The 15,031-nt window shown below is 46.8% G+C and overlaps 3 protein-coding genes across 3 annotated transcripts; 2 read left to right on the forward strand and 1 right to left on the reverse strand.

Moving 5' to 3' along the window:
- Positions 1 to 5,004: 5,004 nt before the first annotated feature.
- DEU56DRAFT_870487 (uncharacterized protein) lies at positions 5,005 to 7,099 on the forward strand (the record flags this gene model as incomplete). The annotated part of the gene is made up of 4 exons (XM_041355639.1): positions 5,005 to 5,219; positions 5,823 to 6,478; positions 6,503 to 6,644; positions 6,673 to 7,099. The coding sequence occupies 4 exons, from the start codon at positions 5,005 to 5,007 to the stop codon at positions 7,097 to 7,099; spliced, it is 1,440 nt and encodes a 479-aa protein (XP_041210522.1).
- Positions 7,100 to 7,141: 42 nt separating this feature from the next.
- On the forward strand, positions 7,142 to 9,450 carry DEU56DRAFT_910805 (uncharacterized protein; the record flags this gene model as incomplete). The annotated part of the gene is made up of 6 exons (XM_041357223.1): positions 7,142 to 7,220; positions 7,281 to 7,924; positions 7,970 to 8,588; positions 8,641 to 8,670; positions 8,728 to 8,816; positions 8,869 to 9,450. 6 exons carry the CDS (start codon positions 7,142 to 7,144, stop codon positions 9,448 to 9,450), a joined length of 2,043 nt encoding a protein of 680 aa, XP_041210523.1.
- Positions 9,451 to 10,412: 962 nt separating this feature from the next.
- Positions 10,413 to 11,071, reverse strand: DEU56DRAFT_733023 (uncharacterized protein; the record flags this gene model as incomplete). The annotated part of the gene is made up of 2 exons (XM_041348313.1): positions 10,413 to 10,810; positions 10,858 to 11,071. Coding segments are annotated over 2 exons (612 nt in total), but the record flags the coding sequence as incomplete, so codon positions are not given.
- Between the last annotated feature and the right edge of the window lie 3,960 nt (positions 11,072 to 15,031).

Genomic DNA, 15,031 nt, shown 5'->3' on the forward strand with positions numbered 1-15,031 from the left:
CGAGTAAGTGAAGATGCGGGGAAATACCCGTCTCAGTATGCCATCTGGACAACGGAGTACAATTCCATGGCGGTATGCTTGAAGGAAGTCAGCGTCCAGTAAATGTTTCCAGCATGCGTGAAACAAGTCCCGCCGACAATGTGTATGGAGGGCCACTATACCACTTTTCGATATCCGAGGTAGGCTGCTGAGGATGTCCTTAACATTATCCGGAAGCTAAAGAATTAAGTGTGAGATATACAAGTCAACGGAAGACAATGGACCCACCGAAGGTAGAAATCCGACGAGATGGCATGCACCGGATTTAGGTGCAGAACGTGCATACTTAGTTAGATTTCCAAAGTACAAATAAAGAGGCCAAGCCTTGGCCGTTCCGAACGTTGCGAGATGAGTCGCATCTGAAAAAAACATAAGACCGGCAATAACGCGTTCGAGTGAACAGCCAGGTTCTCTTGGCTGCCTGTGCAGTTCGTCCTGAGCTTCTAGCCAGGAGTCTGATGTATATAGCTCGTCGAATACGCGCTCTTGATGGTTGTCCAGAGGATCTTTCCACAGCCGCTTGAACGGGAGAAGATGAAATGCGTTAGCCTGAATGTCAGCGAACGCGGAGCGAATCACCGCAACAAGCGGCCGATAATGGAATCCAGGAACGCTGAATGACGTGGACGGGTCGTCTTTTGACTTTGTCGGGATGTCAAGGGTTACATTCGTCTCCAGCCATTCATCCGGAAAAGTGACGGTCTCCGTGTCTCCGTGATTGTCTAACGCGCGTAAGTTCTTCCTCACAGAAAACCCATCGAGGTCCCTTGGGTTGAAGTCCTTCGCCTGAAGCACATCTTTTACAAGGCGCGTCACCTCGATCTCCGATTTCTGATGACTGCCGGTATTCATCCAAGTCATTAGATGATATATGGTCATATTTTGGAAGGGAAAAGGCGGCGCGGAAACCCCGGGAAACGAAGTATCAGGCCTTGCATCAGCGGCTGTTGGACAGGATGTAGCTAGTTGGGTAGATGTAATGAATTTGTCAGGCTCGAACGTGGGCCGCCTGGGATATTGTCGACAGAGTCCGATCGCAGTAAACGCTGTTTGGAGAGAGTCGCGCAAGGTCAAAAGGACCCTTTGAATTCTGCGCTGCGGTGGGTTCTGATATTCGGCTACAGGAGACGGAGCATTCCCAGGTGAATCTGAAGGGTTGATGTCTTCATTGGCAGGTAAAAGATCCTCGAAATATCTTGGGGCTAGCCTAATCGTGCGTCGCGAAAGGCGTTGAACTGGGTCTATTATTAGCGAATACCATTTGAACAGATATAGTAAATACTACGAAGGTACGCACCTGCAATAATACGATCCTGTTCAATCTGGGTACCGTCAGAGTCATCCAAGTCATGCTCCATTTCAATATCTACAGTATCCGAGCCATGGAATACCGGCGCACTGTCAAAGGTCGATGTACCACTGGCAGAAACGGTATCGACTGGGTTGTTAGTACTAGGCCCGACTGGCCGTCGCGCACAGAACCGTGACGCCCTAGATTCGCATCGAGCTATAGGTTTCACGCCACGATTTTTTGCGAACCGGATGGGTCCGAGCTAATGATGAATTGGAAGAGTAGGTTAGTTGAATTCCATTGAGAATCATCATCAAGCAATCATCATCATGAGCATTGACTTACGCCGTTGTGAGTACTACTACTACTACTAGCAATAGTAGCCGCAGTGATGATAGCCTGACTCGGATTCCGTTGTTGGGTCGACTTTTGCAATGTTTGAATTGAATCTCTTGCCCGGTCTCGCCTTTTCTGCGCAGCTAATGTGCTTTCCCGCTGAAAGTACTTGCACGTAGAGCGATGTCTGTCAAGTCCGCGAAAATCTGTGTCCCTCTCCCAGGAACAACGTAACGCGCCGCAGGATGTGACCATGATTGAAAGGATGAAAATAAGAAACAGAATCCAAAGTGGTCGAGAAGGACTCGGATGCATGCTAGCCCGAGTGAGTGACTTCCACTGAAATTCACTGGCAGATCATGCCAATCATGTACTAGTAGTAGTCACGGTCACCGGTATTGAAGTCAGACAGGCTGACGTTTTCAACGTTCAAGTTCACGTACGTACTAGTACTAGTAGCTGAGTCAGTTGCATCCGCTTTAAGCATTGCCTGTTTCGATCATGACCGCGACATGCACTGGCAATCATTTGAACTCACACTAGTCGTAGTACTTACTAGTACGATGAGACAAGCCGAGTCACTAGTCATTGCCAGTGAACGTTAAGCGCTAAGCTGCAGAGATAGATTTATTTCAAATCCAGTAGTATGTAGGTGACAGCGTGATATCAATAAGACGAATAGTACTCAAGTTAAATTGAATACAAATTGTTGGGACGCAATTTACAAGACGAGCGAGGAGTTGTTAAATAAGATACGTGCGTGACGATGACCAAGTTGGACTTCCTAGAGAACACAAACAAATCATCTTCAAACTTGAAGCAAGATAATCGCCCCATCAGGTGAGGGCTTGTAACCCGGTACCGCATACTTGGCCTTCTCAACTCTCTGTAGCCATGCATCTTCCTCACGCTTCAGGAGTGACAAGAGTTGAGTGTATTGGCGGACTCGATTTCGCGCTGCCAGGTAGCTACAATATACCGTGTCGACACTGTATTTGGCGAATAGCGCATCCTGATCATCGTCTTCCATGTCGATGCCATCAAGCGACATCTTATAGAAATATTCAGTATTCGCTACAAAGGGAAATGAGATCATCTGTCATACCATATATGTTTGTAACTCTCGTTTCCGCCCCATGCCTTCTATGCTTGAAATCATTGAAGACGCTGGGGGCACACATTCAAAGCTGCCTTCGCCGGAATGAAGAGAATCCATAACGTGAGGTGATGAGGGTGACATTAATGATGATATTCTGTTTGTGCGTAGGTAGTACCAGCAAGTTCAAGTGGAACGAGGTACAAGGGTTCAAACAATTTAATTATTATATGATATTTTTGATCGGAGAAACGGTGTTTAAAACCATGTCGGAAATTTCCCATCTGGCAGGTGATTTGAAATAGATATAACATTTAATTATTTATCGGGTCACTGATTTTTTAGGCTAGATAATCCGGATTTCTAAAGTAATTTGTTCAATTTGACACACCGACAAATTAATGACACCTAAAATTTCAACAAATCTTACAGCTATTTGCAGAATGGTTGATGAGCAATTCAAGTGATTAAGGAAATAAAATAAAATAAAAAAGACCCACAACATGTCTACTTGTACTGTGCCATTCTGCACAATCACATGACATGACACACACTGCTATCCAAGAGGCATGCAATGGAGAAAGCCAAAATACCAACCCTTTGCTTCAGGAGGTGTGCAAAATAAGAATTCCGGATATGTAGTGTACCATTATATAAGCCAGTAAACCTTAATACACAGCCATTTGAACTTACCAGCACGCTGTTCTGAGTTCTTCGATTGCGGTGTCAGATGTTCATAGAATCGTTCGTCGAAGACTGAAAGTGGGGGGTTTTTAATACTGTAGAATACATCTAGATAGTTGAATAAATGAAAAACACGCGTTAAAGGGCGCTGCTCGCTAAATTCAGTATGTTTGATGTCATGAGTGATATCATGTGACCAATATCAATATATGCGCTGTAGGAGACGCCCTGGCTGCAGCCCCGTACAGCACCATTTCCCCTTACTGGACGAAGTCACGCCTGCCTTCCACAGGCCGTTGCGGACCATCAGACGAGGTTGCGGATTCCGCGCGCCCTATGCGATGCATCGCATCGCAACGCACCATCCGTCCATGTCTTGTCTGCATCCATCCGTCCTCACTGGTGCGTTCTCATCCTTAGTTAGTCATTCTTAACCGTTCGCAGGGCCAGTTACATATCAGTTCCCATACACGAGGCCGCGTACCATTACTTACATGTAGCCCCTTCCGACTTCGCTTGCATATGCGCCCGCTTATACGGTTCCGGTTTCTTACGGACTCTGTTATATACTACATCGCAGACTCGTACGGACGACACTTTCCTACATTCCATCTCTGGTTGTGTGTTGCGGAGTCACTAGCTTAGTCTTACCTTGTCTTTCCTTGCTTGAGCAATCATCCATTTGCCTTCTCATCCCGCGCGAACGCTCGCATCGTCATCGACACTTGGCTATTGCTAGATCCAGTTGAGTTCACTCGCAAGACAGTCCCGTCGCGTCCTGCATATACCTGGTACCTTACCCGTTTTACCTGTTTACCTGTCCTGATACCTGGTACCTTCCCTGTCTCGCATACCTGGCACTCACTAGACTTCGCATCCGCATACTCCGCATCTCCGCGCTTCCGCGCACCCCTACGCATCCTCCCACAAGCAGCCATTCTGTCTTCAGCGCATCACTTCCCTCCTCACTGTTCCCCTTGCTCATACTTGAGGAACTGCTCTCAGAGCTATCCCCTTGGGTCGACTACTATTCTCGCACCCAGCAGGACCGGTACACTATCACTACAGCGGACTTCTACAATTTCTCCCACAGCGCGTCTCGATATATGCGCGTGTCGTCGGTATTGACGCGTCTCATACTCATTTTCATATCATTATTGCTATGGATTCACTGCACTGGCATTTACAGACTTTCAGATCATCAAGCTTCGAGATTTCAGATGATGACAGCGACTGGGACTTGGACAGCGCAAGTTCTAAAGACTCATATCAAACGGACTCAGATTTCTGATATCACTGTCATTCTGGTTCTATTGACTCCACCGAATCGTCTGGGCCTTCTCAAACCCCCCTGGACGTGTTCCTTGACTCTGTACTGCCACCAGAAGCACGTAGGACGGACCCAGTAGGGCGGATAAATCCTTACGACTCGGATACGACTCCCGAATCCCCGGAATCAGGATCAGAATTCGACGACGAAGACTTACTGATATTAAATACTCCTGAGGTGCTCTTCCAATTATTTCTCAAGGATAAGATCCAAGTTCAGATTAACTCAATGCAGCGGTGGGAGCTTCTATGTCCCGAGTGCGAAGAATGGTGCCAGACTGGTATCCACAGCAGGATCTCTCTTTGGATACCTGGGCAGTTCAGGTCATTCAGCAACCACCGAGGAAGTAAGAAATGTGAGGCCACAGCTAAAAAGAAAAAGAAAACTGGGAACACGCCTGATGCGCCAATACCTCGTTCCCTGGCTGCATCAAATGTTGATAGGTACGTCTCATTTCGGCTCTATTTTATTACATCACTGATCAAATTTTCCCATCAGACTTCGTGTCTGGTCAGCTACTCATCCTAGCACTACCCAGACCTGCGCTGGTGTTCCTATTCACTGGCCAGAGGACCTTCGACCATTCGCGATGCTCTTCCCTTGGGAGCGTTACCACGACGGCCCAGACTCACTCCCTTATACAATCGACATCACCAACTTCTCCATGCCTTGTGCCCAATCAAAACTCTGTGTGGGATCGGCTACATCAGATCTTCCCTGCGATCAGTGTACTGACGTCTCAGTACACATTGCACACCTTGCGCAACTCGCGAGGGATCCCAAACCATGCACTAACTATAAATTCTTAGGGCTTGCACACATGCAGGACACTGCCAGGAGCTACACAGAGCAAGCCAACATCCTCAAACTTCAGGTATTTTTTTAAGTACTTATATGTGTTCTATCTGACTCTGATCAGGGACTCACTGACTCCTGCAAAAATATGAGGGCCCTCACCCAGCTGGATGACTACCATCGGCTTCTCATGGCCATATCAGAGAACGACATTCACCAACTCCAGCAAGTCATTAACATGACGGCACCAGTATTCGCGAAATTGTCAACAAGTTAGAAGATGCCCTGGAGGGAGTTTATTGTCCACGAGGCTACGGTGCAGATGATTTAGATATAGCTACTTTAGTTTACAGACTCGGGGGACGCCAACTCCTTTTTGCCCTCAACAAGACCCTTGGTCTCCCATCCCTTCGTACTCTCCAGACTTGTTCTGTCTTCAACTCGATCACTCCGACAATTGGTCCCATCGTCGATCAGAACTTCGACAACAATATCCGATCAATCGTTCTCAACACCCACGTCGGCGTGACATCACCCCGCGGCATCAGTCTTATGGTCGACGAAATGGCCATTGAAGAAATGGCCATCCACTACCCCAGGTACAACAAGATTGGGGGTCTGTGCTGGAAGCACTCCAGTCTCATTGACCCTGTGCTCCGCACGTATGACTCTGTGGTCAGGATTGCACAGAAGATTCATGATGGGGAGGTACACCTTGGGAAGGAGGTAACGGTCATAGGAGCTGCGTGCTTTGGCGAAGAAGAACTTTATCCGATCCTAGTTGTGCCCACCTGCAAGACCGAAGATTCAAAAGACACCAAGATCGTGCTTGCTCGCGCGATCCAGCGCTGGAGCGCAACTGGCGCAGATCAGATCGTCGGGCCTGTGTGGTCATTCGCTACAGATGGTGATGCTACCTGATGTGCTGGAGGTCACCGACTGTTCCTTAAGAACCCCCTCTCCATGCACTCACCATTGTATGGCATACTTTCCAACATGGCCGGGTTGAACACGTTCACTGGCGATGACGAGATCACGCTTGATTTCGATTTCAAACATATATTCAAACATGAGTTTCTTTTTTTAATAAATGATCTCTAGATCTTCTACTGACTATTCAAATGATTTAGGCTTCTGCACGCTCATTCGCTCCCCTGCCGGCATTACTCTGAATAATGGCCGTCTCATCAATGCGGTCATGCTTGCACGCTACCTTGTTTGGTTGCCAGCATATGATGAGGCGAGCGTCGTCAAACTTCTTCACCTGGATGATCCGCAGGATGTTCCCCGAGCCATTGAGCTCATGTCAGCCATCATCGACTTGTCAAAATCACAGCACACCATTCTCAACAACTCCTTTTCCTCAGATATCGATACATGTGCAGACCTTGCCTCGATCACGCTTCTCAGCAGTGTGATTGAATCAATTCTCATTCCCTTCATCAATGTCGATCTCTCGCTCACAGAACAGGTACAATATCTCAGTCGCTACACCCACCTTTCATTTGCACTCTTCCGCTCTCATTGATGATCCTTCATGGGATATCAACTCTACTACGACTCCCATACCATGTCCAAAAATGTTATGTTCAGCATCGCGAAGCAACAGCTTCTTGATCCAAGTGCTTCTTTTTTCCTCGGCGACTCTGGTGACGATTGCCTGGAACTTCATTTTGGGCGCACTTGAATGATAGGTGGCCACAATTCAGGGTGCACATTCTCACAGGTTGTAGATCGCTTGGGTGCCGCGAAGGATGTTGATGGTGTCTTCAAGCGGCACCCTGATATGGATCCTGGCCACCATCGTCTCCACCTGGGCACGCGTCAAGAGAACGTCGACCACATCAACTGTGATATGTGGAAAGGCGACATCATATCTGGCCGATGTGATCTCCCATCAGCATGGGCTACTGGTCGCGAGATGGCACTTGCTATTCTTAGTGTGAGTCAGATCGATCCCATCAACTTCTCCTTCCTCGACCTCTTTCGTGATCCGGGGATTGATATGTTACGCCCCTTCGGAGAGAATAAGTACTTCAGGATCTCGACCTCTGCAGATGAAGACCTTGTACCCGTTGTGCCTGCTGCTCCTGCGCATAGCGCAATCGCCCCCTTCCCATTCACTCACACCGACACCGGCACAATAGACGAGGTCCATTCCAAGGAAGAAGAAGAACTTATGCTCACGTTCGAAGAAGCACTGGCTTCTGAGACCTCTGACGCACTCTCAGATCACCCCGCCCCCTTCATTGATCCATCAGCTCCTCCATTGCCTGAGGGCCCTGGAATACGTCCAGCCGATTACCTTCTCTTTAAGGGTCGCTGGATCCACAAGCAGACGATCTGCCGGTTGGTAATTAACAAAGATTTTGTCTCGAAGTCTCACAACTGACTTGAGCGTGTTCGGGCAGGATATACCAAAGTCAATCGCCAGATTGACATGTCCATGGGCTGCATCACTGACTTCAATTCATTCCTTGTCGGGGACATTTTTGTCACGCTTCTTCGATCCGATCAAACTCTATCTATCACCGTGCTCCATTCGACATCAATCTTGCTCAACAACGTCTCCTGTGCATCGATCAACGCAACTATAATGAAATCTACTCGAACCACAGCAAAGGTAACCGGACAACTCCTAACTATCCTGCCAACACACCCTTCCCCCGAGTCACTCCAACTTTCGTTCCTGTGGAACGGAGGTTATGTCAAGGTGCACTCTGCTATTCAAGGTACGACAGATTCAATGGAACGGGTTGTTAGTATCAGCGTGATCGGATCAATGATTGAACTGATCAATCCAGAACTGACATTCATTTGTCTTCGCAATGACATTGACACCGACGACTTCTCCGAGATCAAAGGCGGACAGAGTACTTGGCAGGTGGCGGCTGATACACTACAGGCCGCTTGTGATCTTCTGTGGGCCAAGGCTGTCGACATGAAGTTTCCCTTGAACTCATTCTCATCCGTCTCTCCTTCTGATTCCAAGAACTTTCCTTATCGATTGGCCCACAGTATGTTTTAATTTCAATCTCGATGAATTTCATTGATCGAGTTGCTTCTCAGGTACTCCAGCTATTATATCCGTCGAAGCAAGTGCTTGACTAGCAGCTTCTGAGGGTGCCCGCATCACTGTGTGCCCACTCTGTGAAGTGAGCGTCTCTGACATGCGCTGTCACGTCGGCATGCACATCTTGCGAGCTTTGACTAAGACACCCGAGAAGACTAGTCTAAAGGAACCGGTATGTTTTTTTTAAAAACTTATAGTGATGATATCATGTTAATCAATTTAAGGTCGGTGCTGTACTCCCATGCGGCTTCTGTGGTCGTTCTGGAATGCCTCAATGCGCGGTCACGATCCTCGTGAAAGGGGATGCAGCGCCCACCTGGGAAACAAAGTGCATCTATAAGCACATTTTCAGGTATGGGTCCACAATTGTGGGGTCGAAGAACACACCATCTCGCAACGTCCCCATGAAATGTGAGCTATGTCACCCTACACTGCCTCCCCAACCCGGAAGGACCTCGCGAAAGGTGCAGGCAGTATCTGTCGATGCTGTTTGGCACTATAATATGGCCGAGCACCTTGTAACTGCACACGAGGAGTATGTCATCCCTGGACATTGGGAGACCGGGGTTCCTTTACCATCCGGTGTCTTGGCGGCTATGACATTTTCAGAGCTGGAGCAGAAGGCCGCGCATATTCCAAAGGAGCACTGGCCGACACCATATGACCACACGGAGAAGGAGAATGTCCCGGCGTCTATATCACGTCCCTCCAAACGCCCTGCCTTGAATTCCGCAAGTTCGATGCCTGCCAAACAAGCTCGTATGGCCGTTCAACCTCTTCATTCCGCACACACATTGGTAGTTTAATCATCCTGTTCATTTCATCACCTTCACTTGATCCGTTGATCGATAAGTTCACGCAGATTCTCTTCACACAGATTCCCTCATATACTTTGTAATTGTATGGAAATTCACACTTTCAATGGTTGTTTCCGTAGTTCAGACCTTGCTTTTGCTTCCCTTGTCATTGCCTTGCTACGCTATCATGTTCTGCTCTTTGCACGCTTTCATTTTCACACCTTTCCGTATGTTTTGCAATCAATGAGTTTGAAGTTCTATGTATTACTAAGCTACCTAATTTGGTTTAATTAGTGTGACAGTCACGCTGTTACAGGAGGGGGGGCGTAGTCGAAGTTACGCCAGCTTCGTGTTCTGAAATGTAATTTCCCACACCTCTTGCTTTGCTTATTAGTGTTTTAAAGTCCGGTTGTCAGACCGAAAAAAACTGGCAACTGAACCGGACCAAGGTTGTGGTTGCCTTATATTTTACTAAACATCGGTCTCGGTTGCCTGACATTGATCAGAAATTCAAGACCGATAAAAATCGGTTGTGACTGGTCACAAGTGAAACCAGTTGCATGATGATACAATGAACTTCTAATTCTAAGACATGTAAGGAAAGCAAACTACATAGTGACCATCTCGCGATTCTCGTCCTCAGATTGATCCCACTCAATAAAATCCTTGTCGAGGGTCAGCAGCTCTTCGAATCCCTCCAGTGAGACTTCTCGTGTAGCTAAAGAGTCAGAAGCAGCCCTATCCACAATGGAAACTCGCCACGTATGCTTGAGGATCTGGAGTTGCTCAAATTTGTCTGCACCAAGTCTTGAGCAGCAATCTGTGGCAATCTCTGCGCCCGCTGAAAACAATCATTCACACGGGACTGAAGATGCCGGTATGGCACAAATGTCCATCACAATTCTCGCAAGGGTAGGATAGATAGATGAATGTCTCTGTGTGATATGAGATAAAAAGTATGTTGGAACATATTAGATAGACTCACCGCCCACCACTGAATAATGTGTCTCTTTACTAACATTGTCCAGCATATCCTTGAGGTAACAACGAAGCTCGGCTGCCCATCCAGCATTGTGCTTGTAGACCGCCTGCTGAACTAACATGCAGCGATGGTGATCATATTCAGACTCCATGGTTTTGACAGTCGACACTGTTGAGTCGTCATCGATGGTGTTGGCAGTGGCGCATCCTGAGTCTACAAGTGCTTTATGCGCGGTCCAATACTCCTCCATAGTTGTTTTGACTACCTTGAGTGCTTCGTCGTGCCAATTCTTGGTGTTTGGATTGCCGGCAGCTTGTTCCTTCGCCTGTTCTTCAGGACCGCCCCATGCCATAGTGATATATGCGAGTTTGTAGTATGGGTGTAGTACTGCACATTTAATTAGTCAAAAATACAATGAAATATGATAGACATACCAAGCGCAAGAATGTAGACTGGTTTGTCGTCAAATTTGCCATAATACTTTCCAATCTTTGCAAGACCCCGCTTGATAGCCTCCTTGTACAGCGTGAACTGCAAATTTTCCCTCTTTGATTCCCAAGCCATCTGTAGCTCCTCCATAGCAGGTATTGCGCGCCAAAGTGTTGGTTGTTGTTCGGAGGAGAAGTATTGTTGAATATCATTAGCATCCTAAAAATGTCAGTCAAAATTGCTGATGAGAGACTAGTCATGACTTACTGAGATTATGATTCATGTATTGTTCACGTGCTCCCAGTCCGATGTCTTGAGTGCAAACACAGTCCATGGAATGTGCTTCGTGACTAGAGTTTAAAAGTCCAGTTGGGTCCAGTCTTTTTGCTAATTTTGGCAAGACCAGACCCAGACCGGTCCATCTAAACTCAGTCTCATACTACAACTCGGACCAAACCCTCCGAGACTGGTTGTGTGGAACTGCAACATGGTTTGCAGTCGGTTGGCAACCGGTTGCAGACACAACCGGTTGGCAACTGTGTAAGACTGGTCAGGACTGGTAAGACTGATAAAATCTACTCATAAAATGACGGAAATGTATTACTAGTATAGCACAGGGGAAATCGGCATAATACTACAACGTGTTTGCCACCAGGCATACTTAGCATACTGTCTCAAATTGAAAGGAAAAAATCAGACTTGTTCTCTTCTCTTACTCCACCAACCCTCCAATTCACGATGTTGAATCCACAGAAGTCTTCACGCAAGCAGACAGCAACTGCAAAAGCTCTCGCTGGCTCTGAGACATGGAATGCGACTCAGAAAGGCTCTTGTCAAAGACCCCCCAAGTTGCCAAAGAATTCTAAATGAAAAAGACCCGCAGTCAGTGATGAAGAGTCTGATAGCAGCAATGACTCGAGCCCTCCGGGACGTCAACGCACCTCTAAGAAGAAAACATCCAAACGTGTCCAGAAAGGCAAAGCTCCAGCCCTGCCAGTTGATGTTGAGGAAGTCCATGATCTTGCTAGCACGGGAAGCGAGCCTGAAATCGTAGAGCATGACTCTTGCACCGAAGACAGTGATAATGATGAAGACGAGGCAAGTAAAAGGACACTGTATAAATTCAGTGTTAGCTCACCGGTATGCACAATAGCAGACAAATGATCTGGGGATGCAACACAAGGCAGATCTCCCAGATCAATTGATAATAAAGAAACAGTGGGCTACTGATCTACTCACTGTTTTCACGGAGAAGTGCACAGTGAAGTTTGTTGGCATTGATGGTGTAGTGGATACAAAGAAAGGATGCTGGTGTATCATTTGCAAGTGAGTTAGTATAAAATAGCTTGCGATGGGCAGTCAACTCACCATAATTTCCAAGGGGCAATGAAAATTTTTTGAAGGAGAATGGGAAGTGGAAGGTGTTTCATCTAGGTAGTAACTCTTCATGTCGCCAACACGTATGCGGCCACTATGAGTTCTACAAGGCCAAATGTAAGGAGCTAGGGATCCCTGGTGCACACAGTGGAGATAATCTTGGAAGATACATAGTCAGCCTATGCGAGCAAGTGGGTATCATTTCTAGCCAATCTACAAAGGTATTTCTTGCCCTATCTCACCTCTGAATACTAGTACTGACTCAGATGATCGCATTGAATTTAGCTTTTTGTTGTGACGGCTGATAATACCAGCAATAACGACACAACATGTGACAAGATAGAACGTGTTTTGCATCGCCGGCACATTTACTCCTTCAAATCTGACGAACACCGCCTCCCCTGCCTTGCTCACATTCTGAATCTTTCTATCATTGCTATCATGTCCATCATCTCTCGCATCACTGCTGTGGAAACTACTACTGCGATCTGGGAATTCGATCCTTTGCTAACAAACAGCCGCGTCTTGGGAGGATCACTGGATGTTGTTGCAGCTGTGCACACTCTTGCAATTAAGGTATGTTGCTGATATTGAGATACATAGTACTGCTAATGATCTAACAGATACAATGCTCAAATCAACGAATTGAATACTTTCAGGCGCTTCAACTGAAGTGCGGAATCACGACTCCACTCAAGATCCCTCTTCATAGCAATATTCGCTGGGGAACTGCTGACGGCATGCTCGGGTGTGCACACCTGTTGCGACAGGTAAGTGGAAACATGATTGATGGTAGTGCTGCATCGCTAATCCATTTACATAGTCTATAACTATGTTTATCAATACTGCAGACGAACTTTTTGGCCCCATCACTACTATCCAATGTCCTGTGCTTGGAACGAAACATATTCCCTGGACGGCCTTCTCCTTCACAAGTGCTGATTGGGAGCGAGTTGAAGATACATGTGTCATCATTTCGGTACGTTCCCATTCCTTGTCTCATAGTTATATCTTACTCTAATTTATCTCTGTAGGATGCTAACGAAATCCAGCAATACTTTTCTTCTGAACATCAACCGACTCTATGGCGTGCAATACCCGCATTCGAGGAACTACTGACGGCATGGGAGCGGAAGTGGGACATGCCAAAGTATGTACTCTACAAGGCTGCCATCGAGAAGGCACTCGACAAGGTTGGTAAGTACTATAGAAAGATGGACGACAAACCGGTCTATGTGCTTGCGCTGGGTGCGTTCTAATTTTTTTTCAATTCACTTTGATATTACTGATGTATTTACAGTTCTTCATCCATACTACAAACTCGAATACATCAAGATCGCTTGGGGAGGACCGGAGGAACAAGAACAAGAGCACACAGCTGGAAACCCCAGTGCCAGGAATTGGCATGACAAGGCCCTAAAGATCATGGAGAGGACTATGGAAGACTATTGGAAGACTCGCAACTCCCCCACCGCCACACATCTATCAGCTTTCACCCCATCAAGCACTGCCATTGTCGCAGTACCAGGACTCGAAGGCTCTCGCAGTGACACCGCTACTATGGAATCTGAGTTTGACCAGCATTGTCGTATGCTCCTTATAAAGGCAACACTCGACCACAACGCTGGCTGGGCTGAGGAACTGCGGAGATACCTCAAGGTCATACCTGACATCTCAAAGGATATGGACATTGTTCACTGGTGGTCAGTACGTGCGCGGGCATTTGTATTATATATTCAACTAATTCTTTTGTCAGAAACATGCTTCAATATATCCTACACTTGCAAGGATTGCCATGGACGTCTGCGCAATTCCTGTGTCATCAGTTCCATGTGAACGACTTTTTTCAGGTGGCGCAGAGACAGCCACCAACAAACGCTCTTGTCTAGGTGCTGAACGTTTCGAACAACTACAAATGCTTAAATTTTCGTGGCATAAGTCTCTCGTCAATTCCGCTCAAGCAAACTCAGGTATTGTCGAGGAGGTCTTGCTGAATGAGTACAAAGATCTCCTTCTTGTAGATGAGGACATGGCTGACTGGGAGAATGAAGCTGGTGAAGTCCATACTATGTAGAAGTCTCTAGTACACAGTATTTCATAGTAAAATTTTCATATTTTTGGGCAACCGGTCCTACCTTAGACCGGTTGTAGTCAACTTTTCACCGGTCCGATGACACAGATCAAACGAGGCAACTGGCAACCGATTGGGGTGATATTAAGGGGCAACCGAGACCGAAGTCCGGTCTAGAAAAGTTGCGGTCTGGTTAAGTCTGTGGTCTTTTTCCGGTTGCGCAACCGGACTTTAAAACTCTAGCTATAGGTGCGTGCCAGGGCTCATAACCTATTGAGGCTGGAAAATCTACAACATGGCGGGAGAAGACAAAGATAGGATAATAAATGATGTAGGTATATATACGTAGTTGGAACTATGTGGACAATGAAACAATGACAAAGGGTGGAATGCCAAACTCTAACAATACAAACCGTTGAAAATGACAGAAAAGCTGGTCCATTCTATACTAGTCGATGCAATGGGGAGATTCTGAGATGGATGTTTCAAGTTGTGAGAGGATGTTCTGCAAGACTTTGACAAGTTCTTTAACATTTATTGTTAGTACCGCAGAAATTACCATATTTGGCACACCCCTAGAGTGTGGGAAATTCACACGGGGGGGAAGGGTCTGCGAGGGCCTTAACGACGTAAGGTGGCCTCATGTACATTTTTCCCGAGCGGGTACCTTTTGGCTTACTATGCACATACCTAGGATGGCTGGGCAAGAAATGTCAATACCAGATCTTCCA

Source organism: Suillus clintonianus, assembly GCF_016758775.1.
Source record: "Suillus clintonianus strain FC179 chromosome Unknown DEU56scaffold_21, whole genome shotgun sequence".
Classification (NCBI taxonomy): domain Eukaryota; kingdom Fungi; phylum Basidiomycota; class Agaricomycetes; order Boletales; family Suillaceae; genus Suillus; species Suillus clintonianus.